Consider the following 18,903-nt stretch of genomic DNA (forward strand, 5'->3'; position numbering starts at 1 on the left):
TAGAGGGCAGATCCATAGAGTAGAGTGGAGGGCAGATCCATAGGGTAGAGTGGAGGGCAGATCCATAGGGTAGAGTGGAGGGCAGATCCATAGGGTAGAGTGGAGGGCAGATCCATAGGGTAGAGTGGAGGGCAGATCCATAGGGCAGAGTGGAGGGCAGATCCATAGGGCAGAGTGGAGGGCAGATCCATAGGGCAGAGTGGAGGGCAGATCCATAGGGCAGAGTGGAGGGCAGATCCATAGGGTAGAGTGGAGGGCAGATCCATAGGGCAGAGTGGAGGGCAGATCCATAGGGCAGAGTGGAGGGCAGATCCATAGGGCAGAGTGGAGGGCAGATCCATAGGTTATAGTGGAGGGCAGATCCATAGGGCAGAGTGGAGGGCATATCCATAGGTTATAGTGGAGGGCAGATCCATAGGTTATAGTGGAGGGCAGATCCATAGGGTAGAGTAGAGGGCAGATCCATAGGGCAGAGTAGAGGGCAGATCCATAGGTTAGAGTGGAGGGCAGATCCATAGGTTAGAGTGGAGGGCAGATCCATAGGTTAGAGTGGAGGGCAGATCCATAGGGTAGAGTGGAGGACGGATCCATTACATTTACATTTAAGTCAGGGCAGACGCTCTTATCCAGAGCGACTAGAGGGCAGATCCATAGGGTAGAGTGGAGGGCAGATCCATAGGGTAGAGTGGAGGGCAGATCCATAGGGTAGAGTGGAGGGCAGATCCATAGGGTAGAGTGGAGGGCAGATCCATAGGGTAGAGTGGAGGGCAGATCCATAGGGTAGAGTGGAGGGCAGATCCATAGGGTAGAGTGGAGGGCAGATCCATAGGGTAGAGTGGAGGGCAGATCCATAGGGCAGAGTGGAGGGCAGATCCATAGGGCAGAGTGGAGGGCAGATCCATAGGGCAGAGTAGAGGGCAGATCCATAGGGTAGAGTAGAGGGCAGATCCATAGAGTAGAGTGGAGGGCAGATCCATAGGGTAGAGTGGAGGGCAGATCCATAGGGTAGAGTGGAGGGCAGATCCATAGGGTAGAGTGGAGGGCAGATCCATAGGTTAGAGTGGAGGGCAGATCCATAGGTTAGAGTGGAGGGCAGATCCATAGGGTAGAGTGGAGACGGATCCATTACATTTACATTTAAGTCATTTAGCAGACACTCTTATCCAGAGTGGAGGGCAGATCCATAGGGTAGAGTGGAGGGCAGATCCATAGGGTAGAGTGGAGGGCAGATCCATAGGGCAGAGTGGAGGGCAGATCCATAGGTTAGAGTGGAGGGCAGATCCATAGGGTAGAGTGGAGAGCAGGTCCATAGGGTAGAGTGGAGGGCAGATCCATAGGTTAGAGTGGAGGGCAGATCCATAGGTTAGAGTGGAGGGCAGATCCATAGGTTAGAGTGGAGGGCAGATCCATAGGTTAGAGTGGAGGGCAGATCCATTGGGTAGAGTGGAGGGCAGATCCATAGGGTAGAGTGGAGGGCAGATCCATAGGGTAGAGTGGAGGGCAGATCCATAGGGTAGAGTGGAGGGCAGATCCATAGGGTAGAGTGGAGGGCAGATCCATAGGGTAGAGTGGAGGGCAGATCCATAGGGTAGAGTGGAGGGCAGATCCATAGGGTAGAGTGGAGGGCAGATCCATAGGTTAGAGTGGAGGGCAGATCCATAGGTTAGAGTGGAGGGCAGAGTAGAGGGCAGATCCATAGAGTAGAGTGGAGGGCAGATCCATAGGGTAGAGTGGAGGGCAGATCCATAGGGTAGAGTGGAGGGCAGATCCATAGGGTAGAGTGGAGGGCAGATCCATAGGGTAGAGTGGAGGGCAGATCCATAGGGCAGAGTGGAGGGCAGATCCATAGGGCAGAGTGGAGGGCAGATCCATAGGGTAGAGTGAGGGCAGATCCATGAGGGCAGATCCATAGGGCAGAGTGGAGGGCAGATCCATAGGGCAGAGTGGAGGGCAGATCCATAGGGCAGAGTGGAGGGCAGATCCATAGGTTATAGTGGAGGGCAGATCCATAGGTTATAGTGGAGGGCAGATCCATAGGGTAGAGTAGAGGGCAGATCCATAGGGCAGAGTAGAGGGCAGATCCATAGGTTAGAGTGGAGGGCAGATCCATAGGTTAGAGTGGAGGGCAGATCCATAGGTTAGAGTGGAGGGCAGATCCATAGGGTAGAGTGGAGGACGGATCCATTACATTTACATTTAAGTCATTTAGCAGACGCTCTTATCCAGAGCGATCCATAGGGTAGAGTGGAGGGCAGATCCATAGGGTAGAGTGGAGGGCAGATCCATAGGGGGTAGCAGTGGAGGGCAGATCCATAGGGCAGAGTGGAGGGCGGATCCATAGGGCAGAGTGGAGGGCGGATCCATAGGGCAGAGTGGAGGGCGGATCCATAGGGCAGAGTGGAGGGCGGATCCATAGGGCAGAGTGGAGGGCGGATCCATAGGTTAGAGTGGAGGGCGGATCCATAGGTTAGAGTGGAGGGCGGATCCATAGGGTAGAGTGGAGGGCGGATCCATAGGGCAGAGTGGAGGGCGGATCCATAGGGCAGAGTGGAGGGCGGATCCATAGGGCAGAGTGGAGGGCGGATCCATAGGGCAGAGTGGAGGGCGGATCCATAGGGCAGAGTGGAGGGCGGATCCATAGGGCAGAGTGGAGGGGATCCATAGGGCAGAGTGGAGGGAAGATCCATAGGGCAGAGTGGAGGGCGGATCCATAGGTTAGAGTGGAGGGCGGATCCATAGGGCAGAGTGGAGGGCGGATCCATAGGGCAGAGTGGAGGGCTGATCCATAGGGCAGAGTGGAGGGCAGATCCATAGGGCAGAGTGGAGGGAAGATCCATAGGGCAGAGTGGAGGGCAGATCCATAGGTTAGAGTGGAGGGCAGATCCATAGGGTAGAGTGGAGGGCAGATCCATAGGTTAGTGGAGATCCATAGGGTAGAGTGGAGGGCAGATCCATAGGTTAGAGTGGAGGGCAGATCCATAGGTTAGAGTGGAGGGCAGATCCATAGGGTAGAGTGGAGAGCAGGTCCATAGGGTAGAGTGGAGGGCAGATCCATAGGTTAGAGTGGAGGGCAGATCCATAGGTTAGAGTGGAGGGCAGATCCATAGGTTAGAGTGGAGGGCAGATCCATAGGTTAGAGTGGAGGGCAGATCCATAGGGTAGAGTGGAGGGCGGATCCATAGGGCAGAGTGGAGGGCGGATCCATAGGGCAGAGTGGAGGGCGGATCCATAGGGCAGAGTGGAGGGCGGATCCATAGGGCAGAGTGGAGGGCGGATCCATAGGGCAGAGTGGAGGGCGGATCCATAGGGCAGAGTGGAGGGCAGATCCATAGGGCAGAGTGGAGGGCAGATCCATAGGGTAGAGTGGAGGGCAGATCCATAGGGTAGAGTGGAGGGCAGATCCATAGGTTAGAGTGGAGGGCAGATCCATAGGTTAGAGTGGAGGGCAGATCCATAGGTTAGAGTGGAGGGCAGATCCATAGGTTAGAGTGGAGGGCAGATCCATAGGTTAGAGTGGAGGGCAGATCCATAGGGTAGAGTGGAGAGCAGGTCCATAGGGTAGAGTGGAGGGCAGATCCATAGGTTAGAGTGGAGGGCAGATCGGGTTCGTCAACAACAACAAAAATAAACAAGTGCATTCTAAATAAACAATACATATGGGACCCGGAATATCATATATCTGCCCAAGTCACCTTTAGGAGAGGGCGGTAGAAAGCTAGCCCTGACCACAGCCAGTCTGTGTGTTATGTCTGGTAGTGGGAAACTAGTAGAATGGTGACCCATCCCGCCACAGGTTCTGGATGGGAGCCGTGGTCATGATAATTCACTCTTGACAGACTTAACATGCATGTCATAGCTACCACACATTTGGTTCTGGTTTCTGATGTTGCTCCTTCCCTATACACTCAGCTCCAATGGGATAACTGTATTATCCACAGCACAGAGACCCTTTCCGATTCTGATAGGTCAGGGATGTCTCTCTATAGCTTCTGATGGGTCAGGGTGGGCGTCACTCAAAACATAGTGTCCAATTGGGCAATGGAGATACCGAAGTTCTCCTTTTGACCAATCAGAAACAAATTAAAATAACATAAACATCTACTTTTTTTCTGAATCTACATCAAGCTGTCCTTTTTAACCCCAAAACTTAAAGAATTATCAGACAGAATATTGGCAAAATCCATTATACAGTTTTACTTTTAATCACTACATTGATCATGACAGAGGCATATATCATACAAATGAAGGTTCTGTGTTTGGCTGATGGTAAGGAGACTGTTATGATACTGTGTTTGGCTGATGGTAAGGAGACTGTTATGATACTGTGTTTGGCTGATGGTAAGGAGGTTGTTAAGAGTAAAGAGGAACGGTCCAACTACAGAAAATGTTTGGGTGAGGTTATTGCTGCCGAAGGAGGGTCAACCAGTTCTTAAATACAAAGGTTTCACATACTTTTCCCACCCTGCACTGTGAATGTTTACACGGTGTGTTCAATAAAGACATGAAAACGTATAATTGTTTGTGCGTTATTAGTTTAAGCAGACTGTTTGTCCTGTTGTGACCTAGATGAAGATCAAATTTACGACCAATTTATGCAGAAATCCAGGTCATTGAAAGGGTTCACATACGTCCTCTGTATATCAGTGTGAATGCTAACAATATATTTGCATATTGAAGCAATTACTGTTCAAAAACATTTACTACAAAATGTACTATGTATAGTAAATATAGGATAGGTCTACATGTTTCTATAGACTCTTTAACAAACTATTACGGACTAACATAGGAGTTGACAACGCAATACATAAAATACCATAAATACACAGCTTCAAGAAACCACATAATTTAGCCATGGAGCCCATTCTGATTGGCCAGTGAGGGGTCAACAAGCCTTCGACATTCTGTAGCATCAACTTGTTCATTCATCAAAACCCAGCCCTTATGCACCACCGCCTGCCATCAAACCCAGCCCTTATGCACCACCGCCTGCCATCAAACCCAGCCCTTATGCACCACCGCCTGCCATCAAACCCAGCCCTTATGCACCACCTCCTGCCATCAAAACCCAGCCCTTATGCACCACCGCCTGCCATCAAAACCCAGCCCTTATGCACCACCAGCCCTGCCACCGCCTGCCACCAAAACCCAAAACCCAGCCCTTATGCACCACCGCCTGCCATCCGCCTTATGCCACCATCAAACCCAGCCCTTATGCACCACCACCGCCTTATGCCACCGCCTGCCATCAAACCCAGCCCTTATGCACCACCGCCTGCCATCAAAACCCAGCCCTTATGCACCACCGCCTGCTATCAAAACCCAGCCCTTATGCACCACCGCCTGCTATCAAAACCCAGCCCTTATGCACCACCGCCTGCCATCAAAACCCAGCCCTTATGCACCACCGCCTGCTACTGAGACGATCATTCTGGTTATGAAAATAGGCAAAAATATTTCTGACACGCCCCCGAACCTGTAGCCCTCGCTACAGTGGTTAGATTTACCATTGAGTTTTATTAAAATAAAGTCCATAGTCTCTGTTGAGGACAATGATGTGTCCATGTGAGCAATACGTTGTCTCTTTATCACATTGGCTGATATCAACAGACAGACCTGTTCATTTGGACTCTAGCCTTGGATGGTTTGAAGCAGCAATTGAAGTTCAAGATTTATACAAATATTTCATATGTTTTTCCCTTTAATATGTTAATCTCTCCAGTTCTAAAACTCCCATGCCTCCTCAACTTGTTTGAGGTAATCCTCATCCAGGGGGTTGTCTGGGCACTTCTGCCCGTTGTTAGGAGGCCTGACCTGGTTATAGCGACTCCAGTCCCCCTTACAGATGATCCAGGGCAGGACGTCAACCTTGTAGTGGAGGTCAGCAGAGAACTCGTTGCTGATGAGGTTGGGTGTTCCTGCTCCTTTACCCCGGGTGATTAGCTTCATGTTGTCATTGTAGCAGCAGTGCTGTGCGGCCAGAGTAGTGGACTCTAGAGTTAACATGGAGCGGATGCAGTACCGGGCCGTGGGTTTGTAGATCTCTAGTCTCTCCTTGGGGCCGCTGGCGTCTTTCCAGCGGAAGGCCCGGCGTGTGGCGGGGTCGGGGACGTCGGCCGTGCTGTAGGCCACCTCGGTGGGGTAGGAGCAGGGGCAGCTGGGGAGGTCGTTGGACACTTTGGTCATGTATTTCCTCAGGAACTCAGACTTACAGTTCATCCAGCGTTCACAGCTGTCTGGGTCTAGAAGACATTAGAGACGGAGACAGAGTTAGTCTGGATCTCTCCCTACAGCTGTCTGTGTCTAGAAGACATTAGAGACAGAGACAGAGTTAGTCTGGATCTCTCCCTACAGCTGTCTGGGTCTAGAAGACAGAGACAGAGACAGAGTTAGTCTGGATCTCTCCCTACAGCTGTCTGGGTCTAGAAGACATTAGAGACAGAGACAGAGTTAGTCTGGATCTCTCCCTACAGCTGTCTGTGTCTAGAAGACATTAGAGACAGAGTTAGTCTGGACAGAGTTAGTCTGGATCTCTCCCTACAGCTGTCTGTGTCTAGAAGACATTAGAGACAGAGACAGAGTTAGTCTGGATCTCTCCCTACAGCTGTCTGTGTCTAGAAGACATTAGAAGACATTAGAGACAGAGACAGAGAGAGTTAGTCTGGATCTCTCCCTACAGCTGTCTGTGTCTAGAAGACATTAGAGACAGAGACAGAGTTAGTCTGGATCCCTCCCTACGGCTGTCTGTGTCTAGAAGACATTAGAGACAGAGACAGAGTTAGTCTGGATCTCCCTACAGCTGTCTGTGTCTAGAAGACATTAGAGACAGAGACAGAGTTAGTCTGGATCTCTCCCTACAGCTGTCTGTGTCTAGAAGACATTAGAGACAGAGACAGAGTTAGTCTGGATCTCTCCCTACAGCTGTCTGTGTCTAGAAGACATTAGAGACAGAGACAGAGTTAGTCTGGATCTCTCCCTACAGCTGTCTGTGTCTAGAAGACATTAGAGACAGAGACAGAGTTAGTCTGGATCTCTCCCTACAGCTGTCTGTGTCTAGAAGACATTAGAGACAGAGACAGAGACAGAGTTAGTCTGGATCTCTCCCTACAGCTGTCTGTGTCTAGAAGACATTAGAGACAGAGACAGAGACAGAGTTAGTCTGGATCTCTCCCTACAGCTGTCTGGGTCTAGAAGACATTAGAGACAGAGACAGAGTTAGTCTGGATCTCTCCCTACGGCTGTCTGTGTCTAGAAGACATTAGAGACAGAGACAGAGTTAGTCTGGATCTCTCCCTACAGCTGTCTGTGTCTAGAAGACATTAGAGACAGAGACAGAGACAGAGTTAGTCTGGATCTCTCCCTACAGCTGTCTGTGTCTAGAAGACATTAGAGACAGAGACAGAGTTAGTCTGGATCTCTCCCTACAGCTGTCTGGGTCTAGAAGACATTAGAGACAGAGACAGAGTTAGTCTGGATCTCTCCCTACAGCTGTCCGTGTCTAGAAGACATTAGAGACAGAGTTAGTCTGGATCTCTCCCTACAGCTGTCTGTGTCTAGAAGACATTAGAGACAGACAGAGTTAGTCTGGATCTCTCCCTACAGCTGTCTGTGTCTAGAAGACATTAGAGACAGAGACAGAGTTAGTCTGGATCTCTCCCTACAGCTGTCTGTGTCTAGAAGACATTAGAGACAGAGACAGAGTTAGTCTGGATCTCTCCCTACAGCTGTCTGTGTCTAGAAGACATTAGAGACAGAGACCGAGTTAGTCTGGATCTCTCCCTACAGCTGTCTGTGTCTAGAAGACATTAGAGACAGAGTTAGTCTGGATCTCTCCCTACAGCTGTCTGTGTCTAGAAGACATTAGAGACAGAGACAGAGTTAGTCTGGATCCCTCCCTACGGCTGTCTGTGTCTAGAAGACATTAGAGACAGAGACAGAGTTAGTCTGGATCTCTCCCTACAGCTGTCTGTGTCTAGAAGACATTAGAGACAGAGACAGAGTTAGTCTGGATCTCTCCCTACAGCTGTCTGTGTCTAGAAGACATTAGAGACAGAGACAGAGTTAGTCTGGATCTCTCCCTACAGCTGTCTGTGTCTAGAAGACATTAGAGACAGAGACAGAGACAGAGTTAGTTAGTCTGGATCTCTCCCTACAGCTGTCTGTGTCTAGAAGACATTAGAGACAGAGACAGAGTTAGTCTGGATCTCTCCCTACAGCTGTCTGGGTCTAGAAGACATTAGAGACAGAGACAGAGTTAGTCTGGATCTCTCCCTCTGTCTGTGTCCCATTAGAGACAGAGACAGTCTGATCTCTCCCTACAGCTGTCTGTGTCTAGAAGACATTAGAGACAGAGACAGAGACAGAGTTAGTCTGGATCTCTCCCTACAGCTGTCTGTGTCTAGAAGACATTAGAGACAGAGACAGAGACAGAGTTAGTCTGGATCTCTCCCTACAGCTGTCTGGGTCTAGAAGACATTAGAGACAGAGACAGAGTTAGTCTGGATCTCTCCCTACAGCTGTCTGGGTCTAGAAGAGACAGAGTTAGTTAGTCTGGATCTCTCCCTACAGCTGTCTGGGTCTAGAAGACATTAGAGACAGAGACAGAGTTAGTCTGGATCTCTCCCTACAGCTGTCTGTGTCTAGAAGACATTAGAGACAGAGACGGAGTTAGTCTGGATCTCTTCCTACAGCTGTCTGTGTCTAGAAGACATTAGAGACAGAGACAGAGTTAGTCTGGATCTCTCCCTACAGCTGTCTGTGTCTAGAAGACATTAGAGACAGAGACAGAGTTAGTCTGGATCTCTCCCTACAGCTGTCTGTGTCTAGAAGACATTAGAGACAGAGACAGAGTTAGTTAGTCTGGATCTCTCCCTACAGCTGTCTGGGTCTAGAAGACATTAGAGACAGAGACAGAGTTAGTCTGGATCTCTCCCTACAGCTGTCTGGGTCTAGAAGACATTAGAGACAGAGACAGAGTTAGTCTGGATCTCTCCCTACAGCTGTCTGTGTCTAGAAGACATTAGAGACAGAGACAGAGTTAGTCTGGATCTCTCCCTACAGCTGTCTGTGTCTAGGGACATTAGAGACAGAGACAGAGTTAGTTAGTCTGGATCTCTCCCTACAGCTGTCTGTGTCTAGAAGACATTAGAGACAGAGACAAAGTTAGTTAGTCTGGATCTCTCCCTACAGCTGTCTGTGTCTAGAAGACATTAGAGACAGAGACAGAGTTAGTCTGGATCTCTCCCTACAGCTGTCTGTGTCTAGAAGACATTAGAGACAGAGACAGAGTTAGTTAGTCTGGATCTCTCCCTACAGCTGTCTGTGTCTAGAAGACATTAGAGACAGAGACAGAGTTAGTTAGTCTGGATCTCTCCCTACAGCTGTCTGGGTCTAGAAGACAGAGACAGAGACTGAGTTAGTCTGGATCTCTCCCTACAGCTGTCTGGGTCTAGAAGAGACAGAGTTAGTTAGTCTGGATCTCTCCCTACAGCTGTCTGTGTCTAGAAGACATTAGAGACAGAGACAGAGTTAGTCTGATCTCTCCCTTGTCTGGTCTAGAAGACATTAGAGACAGAGACAGATCAGCTGTCTGTGTCTAGAAGACATTAGAGACAGAGACAGAGTTAGTCTGGATCTCTCCCTACGGCTGTCTGTGTCTAGAAGACATTAGAGCGACAGAGTTAGTCTATTGGGACCAGATAGAGACAGAGCGTGTTGGATCTCTCCCTACAGCTGTTGGGACCAGAGACAGAGAGTTAGTCTGGATCTCTCGCTCTCTTCCCCTCTCGCTCGGTCCCTTTATTTCATTGTTATTGGTTTGGACCAGATCAGACATAGCAGTGTGTTATTGGGACCATGTTAGATCACAGAGTGTGCTGATTGGGACCAGATGGCAGAGCAGGTTATTGGGACCAGATCACAGAGTGTGCTATTGGGACCAGATCACAGAGTGTGTTATTGGGACCAGATCACAGAGCGTGTTATTGGGACCAGATCACAGAGCGTGTTATTGGGACCAGATCACAGAGCGTGTTATTGGGACCAGATCACAGAGCGTGTTATTGGGACCAGATCACAGAGCGTGTTATTGGGACCAGATCACAGAGCGTGTTATTGGGACCAGATCACAGAGCGTGTTATTGGGACCAGATCACAGAGCGTGTTATTGGGACCAGATCACAGAGCGTGTTATTGGGACCAGATCACAGAGTGTGTTATTGGGACCAGATCACAGAGTGTTATTGGGACCAGATCACAGAGGGACCAGATCACAGAGCGTGTTATTGGGACCAGATCACAGAGCGTGTTATTGGGACCAGATCACAGAGCATGTTATTGGGACCAGATCACAGGGCAGTTTGCTGTGTTCTTCCTCTGCTCTTTCTCCTCCTCCATCCCAGTGAAGAAATGTGGCCCAGTGAAGGTCTGAGGAATGATAAGCAGGCCCAGTGAAGGTCTGAGGAATGATAAGCAGGCCCAGTGAAGGTCTGAGGAATGATAAGCAGGCCCAGTGAAGGTCTGAGGAATGATAAGCAGGCCCAGTGAAGGTCTGAGGAATGATAAGCAAGCCCAGTGAAGGTCTGAGGAATGATAAGCAGGCCCAGTGAAGGTCTGAGGAATGATAAGCAGGCCCAGTGAAGGTCTGAGGAATGATAAGCAGGCCCAGTGAAGGTCTGAGGAATGATAAGCAGGCCCAGGAAGGCTGAATTGTGCAGGGTGGACCATAGAAATACAATGACAAGAGCAGTAATTCCCACTAAAAATCAATGGACTGTGCAGAGTTGGAGTTAAGTCGATTACATTTTAGTAGAATCAGGACGTAAATGGAAATTGAGACTGAAAATACATGGAATTGACTGAATCGACATGGGATCCCAACCCTGAGTTGGACACTAAATGCTAAATAGAATCATGTTTGAAGAACCTGACACATAGCTAGAGGGATGTAGCTCAGTTGGTAGAGCATGGCACTTGTAATGCCAGGATAGTGGGTTTGATTCCCGGGACCACCCATACGTAGAATGTATGCACACATGACTAAGTCGCTTTGGATAAAAGCGTCTGCTAAATGGCATATATTATATTATTATTATAAAGAGGGAGGAGTCTTACCGACACCAAAGAGCTCTGTAGCGTTGAACTCATCGGTTCCAGCCAGTAGACTGACCTCAGTGGCGGCTGTCTTAAACACATCTTCAATACCTTTAGACAGAGACAATACCTTTAGACAGAGACAATACCTTTAGACAGAGACAATACCTTTAGACAGAGACCATACCTTTAGACAGAGACCAATAATAATGATAATAATAACTGCACACAGAGACATGGTCAGTGAATGATGTAACAGACGAGCTTATCACTTCTACATCTATAATAAAGCGCTGGTCTGCCTTCTTAACAACACTATCAACAAAGGCAAGTCTTACAGGCCCCTAGTTGTCGCACCTAGACTACTGTTCAGTCGTGTGGTCAGGTGCCACAAACAGGGCAGCACGGCGAGCTCTTAAATGTACCAGGAGAGTGGCCATGAATAATATGCATGTCAATCTCTCCTGGCTCGAAGGAGAGAGATTGATTTCATCACTACTTGTATTTGTGTGAAGTATTGACGTGTTGAATGCACTGAGCTGTCTGTTTTAAACTACTGGCTCACAGCTCAGACACCCATGCATACCCCACAAGACATGCCACCAGAGGTCTCTTCACAGTCCCCAAGTCCAGAACAGACTATGGGAGGTGCACAGTATATAGAGCCATGACTACATGGAACTCTATTCCACAGTACTACATAGAGCCATGACTACATGGAACTCTATTCCACAGTACTACATAGAGCCATGACTACATGGAACTCTATTCCACAGTACTACATAGAGCCATGACTACATGGAACTCTATTCCACAGTACTACATAGAGCCATGACTACATGGAACTCTATTCCACAGTACTACATAGAGCCAGAGCCATTGACTACATAGAGGAACATGGAACTCTATTCCACAGTACTACATAGAGCCATGACTACATGGAACTCTATTCCACAGTACTACATAGAGCCATGACTACATGGAACTCTATTCCACAGTACTACATAGAGCCATGACTACATGGAACTCTGGAACTCTATTCCACAGTACTACATAGAGCCATGACTACATGGAACTCTATTCCACAGTACTACATAGAGCCATGACTACATGTAACTCTATTCCACAGTACTACATAGAGCCATGACTACATGGAACTCTATTCCACATCAGGTAACTGATGCAGCAGTAGAGTCAGATTTTAAAACCAGATAAAATACACCTTATGGAACAGTAGAGACAGTGAAGAGACACACACGTACACATGGATTTTGTAGATATGTGGTAATACAATAGTGGCCTGAGGAAACACAATGAGTTGTGAAAAGTATTGTCATGTTTTAAATTGTATATAACTGCCTTAATGTTGTTGGATAACCGGGAAGAGTAGCTGCTGCCTTGGCAGGAACTAATGGGGATCCATAATAAACCCCAGGAAGAGTAGCTGCTGCCTTGGCAGGAACTAATGGGGGATCCATAATAAACCCAGGAAGAGTAGCTGATGCCTTGGCAGGAACTAATGGGGATCTATAATAAACCCCAGGAAGAGTAGCTGCTGCCTTGACAGGAACTAATGGGGATCTATAATAAACCCAGGAATAGTAGCTGCTGCCTTGACAGGAACTGATGGGGATCCATAATAAACCCCAGGAAGAGTAGCTGCTGCCTTGACAGGAACTAATGGGGATCCATAATAAACCCAGGAATAGTAGCTGCTGTCTTGACAGGAACTAATGGGGATCCATAATAAACCCCAGGAATAGTAGCTGCTGCCTTGACAGGAACTAATGGGGATCCATAATAAACCCCAGGAAGAGTAGATGCTGCCTTGGTAAATGCTACAGTTGTCGATTCAAGTAGAAAACACCTTTAAAAGAACATTTAACTGATGGGATTCACTAGGAACCAAACACAACCAAATGAGGACCTACCTGAATTTGTCCAATATAAACTCTTGCTTTCATCACAACTGTTTTCTACGGTTTGGACTAATAATTACAACCCTGGATCCACACACACACACACACACACACACACACACACACACACACACCCTCCCTCCTTACCTGGGCAGGGTGGCATGTCACAGGTGCGTGACTCTGTGGCGCTGCAGGCGTAACCACATGACCTGATCCTCTTCTGGTTCCCGTTCCCACAGGTTACACTGCATGGAGACCAGTTACTCCAGCCACCGTCTCCATCTATATAGTCTGGAGTGGGGGGGGGCAGAAAAAGAGCAAGAGATAGAGAAACAGAGAGAGAGAAACAGAGAGAGAAAGAGAGGGAGAGAGAGGGAGAAGGTGAACGTGGGAAACAGAGAAAACACTGTCAATATAAGGCAGTACACCGAGTAGCCAGCCAAATAGAAAAGGTAGCTAGCCAGGGCAATCTGGGCTGTCTAAGTGGTTGTCTAATATTGTTTTCGAACAAGCTCTCTTTTGGTCTGATAAATTCTAACGCCTTGATTCCATCCTAAATCCACAGCTAAATGTTTAAATACTTTAATGAGTTTACAGATTGGTGACTGAATTCGGTGTTAGTTGTTTTGGCTATGGTCCAGGTCTTTATGTTCAGGACTATTTTCTAAGTAAGAAAACATTAATCCTTTAACATTAAATCCATCTTCTCTTGAGATTAAAGTCACATGTACAGTTTTACTGCAAGATATATTGAAGATATGAATTGAAGATATGAATTGAAGATATGAATTGAAGATATGAATTGAAGATATGAATTGAAGATATGAATTGAAGATATGAATTGAAGATATGAATTGCCACAATTTGTTTTTTATATTATGCATTTATTTATTTATTTTTATTTATTTTTAAAATATCAGTTAAAATCACCGAAGGAATTTCAGTATTTTCGAATCTCTTCGTGAATGGCAGTATGTCATTTATTCATAAAATGTATTGTTTAGCAACTGAGCTACAGATTTGTTCTTGAAGAGTAAGAGCTAACTTCCAGAAGAATGACAGCTGATGTGTTTAAAATGATGCCACGTCTGCAACTGTAGGAGTTGAGAAATAAACGTGATAGCACCGGAAAGCTGAAATCTCCCTCTTTTTAATGATGGCAATTAAACGTCTGTCTGATTTCCTGTTTGGCACACATTTTGATGGCAGAGGACAAGTACACGTGGGCAGGTCTAGCGTATATAATAAGGTCTAGCGTATATAATAAGGTCTAGCGTATATAATAAGGTCTAGCGTATATAATAAGGTCTAGCGTATATAATAAGGTCTAGCGTATATAATAAGGTCTAGCGTATATAATAAGGTCTAGCGTATATAATAAGGTCTAGCGTATATAATAAGGTCTAGCGTATATAATAAGGTCTAGCGTATATAATAAGGTCTAGCGTATATAATAAGGTCTAGCGTATATAATAAGGTCTAGCGTATGCGTATTCAAAGTGCGCCTCAGCAGATTTTTTTTTTCATGTTCGATATTCTTTCAAATGAAAAGAAGCTGTGTCAATTTATGAAGTGGGAAAAAAAAGTTGCCGGAAAATAAGTTTGTGACCGTCTGTTTAGTCTACGGGAAAAACACTGAGAAGGCTGCAGACACATTGAGCTTTTCTGTACAAAAATACGGGTTCAGATTAGAGGATAGGGGTTAATAGTCAGTAGCTGGTGGCTATTCAGGGCAGGAGGCGGACGAGGGAGATCCTCTGAGATGAGTCCAACGAGGAACTTGATATTTTTGACCGTCTCCGTGGTAACCCCGTTGATGAGGATGGGGGTGTGTCCAGCCTGGTTGATCCACAATCAGATCCTTTGTATTGCTGATGTTGCGGAAGAGGTTGTTGACTTGGCACCACGTCCGTCAGAGTGGCTCCTGACCCCTCCTGTCTCAGCCTCCAGTATTTATGCTGCAGTAGTTTTGTGTCGGGGGGCTAGGGTCAGTTTGTTTATCTGGAGTAAATTTGATTTGATTTGATTTGAGTGGCTGTCTAGTCGTTGTTGGTGATCAGGCCTACTACTGTCATGTCGTCAGCCAACTTGATAATGGAGTTGGAACTGTGAGGCCAGTCAGTTGTGGATATACAGGGAGTAAAAGAGGGGACTGAGGACACACCCTTGTGGGGCCCCTGAGTTGATAATCAGTGTCGGAGGGAATTTTGCCTACCTTCCCCACCTTGGGGTGGACTGTCAGGAAGTCCAGGACCCAGTTGCATAGGGAGGAGTTCAGACCCAGGGCCGTATGCTTTGTGCTAAGAAGACACTATGGTATTGAAAGCAGAGCTTTAGTCGAAGAAAAGCATCCTCACATATGCATTCCTTTTGTCCAGGTGGGTGAGGGCAGTGTGCGGTAATATGTCGATTGTTTCGTTCGTGGATCTGTCAGGGCAGTAGATGAATTGGAGAGGGTTGAGTGTGTCAGGGAGGGAGGAGGTGATATGGTCTTTGATTAGCCTCTCTAAGCACTTCATGATGAAGGAAGTGAGGGCTACGGGTCATTTCGGTTACTTTCACGGGCACTGGGATGATAGTGGACATCTTGAAGCAGGTGGGGATAACGGCCTTCACTAGAGAGATATTGAAATGTCAGAGAACAAAACAGCCAGCTGGTCTGTACATGCTCAGGAGGACACGGCTAGAGATGCCATCTGGCCCGGCAGACCTTAAGTGAGGGTTTGAAAGAGTTCCATACGTCCTCTGTGGAAACCGTCAGTACGTAGCTCTCATTATCCTCAAGGGGCTTCGGCTGCTCAGTCGTTGTTGTGCTTGAAGTGTGAGAAAAAGGTGTTTAGCTCATCTGGTAGGGTGGTGTTGGTGACAGCGATGTAGCTAACTTTCTTTTTGTATTCCGTGATCGTTAGGAGCCCATTCCACATGACCGACCCGCTGAATTGTACATACACACACTTTCTTTACACCAAATGCAAACATAAGAACAACTTACAGACTAAAACAAAGATTACATCTCCTCTGTCCAGACCCACATGCTCCATTCCTAGTACCTGGTCACTCCTCCATCCCCCAGTGTGGTCGTAGTCTAACTATAGTCCAGGGCAGAGTGAGTGAGTTTCAGTTTTATCAATTACAATATAATATAATAATATACCTGGAAGTATTTGGCAAGAAAATAGATTTTCCAGGAAAGCTTCTGACGCAACACAACTTAATGTGCTGCTTTGCCAAGTTCTACCTTGGGAGGTCGGTGGGTCCTGGGCACTTAACTCTCTGTAATACTCTCAAATGAAGTGTAAAAAAAATACTCGTCTTGGCACAAGTCACATTCAAATGAGTCCTGCTTTTTTCTGACTGTTAATGTGTTGTTTGGAAATGGAGCTGAAATGGCAATAAATTCCCTTTCGTTCCAATGATGAAGTCTAATAAAAATACATGGAAACATTTCCTCTGGCTGAACTGAGTACTAAACTATTACATTAAACGTATGGCACACACGAGCGCACGTGCGCGCACACGCACATGCACACACACCAGCCCCTCACCACCTCACCAACATCTGCCACACATTGTCTTAATTTCACAGATTAAAGTCTAGATAGCAGCGTAGCCCCTTCCTCTACCCCCCTGCCACTACACCCCCATACACAAATTACACTTAAAGCGCACTAGTCACAGCTCTCACAGAAACACAGAACAGCCCACTCACAGCAGGACCAGCAGCACAGAACCATATTTTATGAGAGCGGGGTCATTTTTCATACAACCTTCCCACAATGTTCTGGGAAAGGTGCAGGATACCCAGCTAACACATAACGTTCTGAGAACCATATGTTTCTGATGTGGGAATTTCAGTACAACAGCATAACGTTTCCTACAGGTTTCCACATGGTTCCATTTAAAGTCATGTTCTCAGAACATTAAAATGTCCTATAAAAACAAGAAAACATTAGTAACGTTCAAAGACCTAAGATTCTAAGAATGTTATTTAAAAACATATACATTCCTCAGCGTCAACACATCTCGATCCTCTATTTTGTTAAGTGTGTTCAGGAGTGTTGGCCACGCCCACTATTTGGCCACACCTGATCTTAATGAGTGCTGGGTGGCAGGTAGCCTAGCGGGTTAAGATCGTTAGGCCGGTAACTGAAAGGTTGGCAGTTCGAATCTCTGAGCCGACTTGGTGAAAACTCTGACGATGTGCCCTTGAGCATGGCGCTTAACCCGAATTGCTCCTATAAGTCGCTCTGGATAAGAGTGTCTGCTAAATGATTAAAATGTAAATGTAGTGTGTCTCCTTTGAAATGTTTGAATAGACAAAAATGAACCTGTCATGCTAGTTCCATCCTGGTTGTTGCAGTGGACTGATTCCATGAATAGCGAATAGAAGATTCTAGGTTTGAATCTCACTGACGCTGTGCCGCAATAAAACAAAATAATAAGGTAATGAGCTTGCATGATAAATTCCTAAGAAAATGAATTATGTGTCAAATCGAATCAAATTTTAGTCACAAGTGCCAAATACAACAGGTGTAGACCTTTGTGAAATGCTTACTTACGAGCCCCAAACCAACAATGCAGTTTAACCTTTTTGTGATAGGGGGCAGCATTTTCACTTTTGGATGAATAGCGAACTGCCTCCTACTCTGACCCAGATGCTAATATATGCATATTATTATTACAATTGGATAGATAAACCTCTGAAGTTTCTAAAACTGTTTGAATGATGTCTGTGAGTATAACAGAACTCATATGGCAGGCGAAAACCTGAGAGAAATCCAACCAGAAAGTAGGACATCTGAGGTTTGTAGATTTTCAAAGCTTGGCCTACCGAATACACATTAAGATATGGATAGAGTTGCACTTCCTACAGCTGCCACTAAATGTCAACCGTCCTTTGAAACTTGAATGAGGATTCTGCTATAAAGGAGGGGCTCATTAGACCTCTGAGTCAGCAGTCTGGCAGAGAGCCTTGGCGCTCCCTACAGAGTTAACCTCTCGTAACTCTCGTAAGGAATACTCCGGTTGGAACATTATTGATGTTTTATGTTAAAAACATCCTAAAGATTGATTCCATACATTGTTTGACATGGATGATGGCCTGCACCTCGTGAAGATTTGTAAGTCGCTCTGGATAAGAGCGTCTGCTAAATGACTTAAATGTAAATGTAAATGTAAGATGGATTACTAGGCTGAACATGCTAACAACAAGTGGCTATTTGGACATAAATGATGGAACTTTATGGAACAAATCAGTCATTAATTGTCGAACTGGGATTCCTGGGAGTGCCTTCTGATGAAGATCATCAAAGGTAAGTGAATCATTATGGTGTTGTTCCTAACTTTGTTGATTCCAAAATGGCAGATATTCCTCTGGCTGTTTTGGGTTCTGAGGACCGTTCTCAGATTATGCTTTTTCTGTAGAGTAAAAAAAAATCTGACACATTAAAGAGAAGTCTATTTTTAATTCTATGAATAACACTTGTATCTTTTATCAATGTTTATTATGAGTATTTCTGCAAAATCACCAGATGTTTTGGAATCAAAACATTACTGCACGTCAGGCGCCAATGTAAACAGATGTTTTTATATAAATATGCACATTATCGAACAAAACACAGTGAGGGAAAAAAGTATTTGATCCCCTGCTGATTTTGTACTTTTGCCCACTGACAAAGAAATTATCCGTCTAATTTTAACCTCTTGCTCCTACCTGACACGCAGGCGTCCCATCTAGACATCTGGAAATGCAAATGCGCTACGCTAAATGCTAATAGTACTAGTTAAAACTCAAACGTTCATTAAAATACACATGCAGGGTATTGAATTAAAGGTACACTCGTTGTGAATCCAGGCAACAAGTCTTATTTTTAAAATGCTTTTCGGCGAAAGCATG

General features: G+C 46.3%; 1 protein-coding gene across 1 annotated transcript in view; it reads right to left on the minus strand.

The window, feature by feature from the left end:
- Nucleotides 1–5,238: 5,238 nt before the first annotated feature.
- LOC124039401 (isthmin-1-like) overlaps nt 5,239–18,903 on the minus strand; it is a 28,885-nt gene continuing 15,220 nt past the window's right edge. The window contains exons 4-6 of the mRNA XM_046355365.1: nt 13,155–13,298; nt 11,110–11,199; nt 5,239–6,239 (exon numbers count right to left, since the gene is read on the minus strand). Of these exons, the coding sequence (XP_046211321.1) occupies nt 5,722–6,239; nt 11,110–11,199; nt 13,155–13,298 (752 nt within the window). The 3' untranslated portion in view covers nt 5,239–5,721. The remainder of the gene's footprint in view (nt 6,240–11,109; nt 11,200–13,154; nt 13,299–18,903) is intronic.

This window comes from Oncorhynchus gorbuscha, linkage group LG07 (assembly GCF_021184085.1).
Source record: "Oncorhynchus gorbuscha isolate QuinsamMale2020 ecotype Even-year linkage group LG07, OgorEven_v1.0, whole genome shotgun sequence".
Classification (NCBI taxonomy): Eukaryota; Metazoa; Chordata; class Actinopteri; order Salmoniformes; family Salmonidae; genus Oncorhynchus; species Oncorhynchus gorbuscha.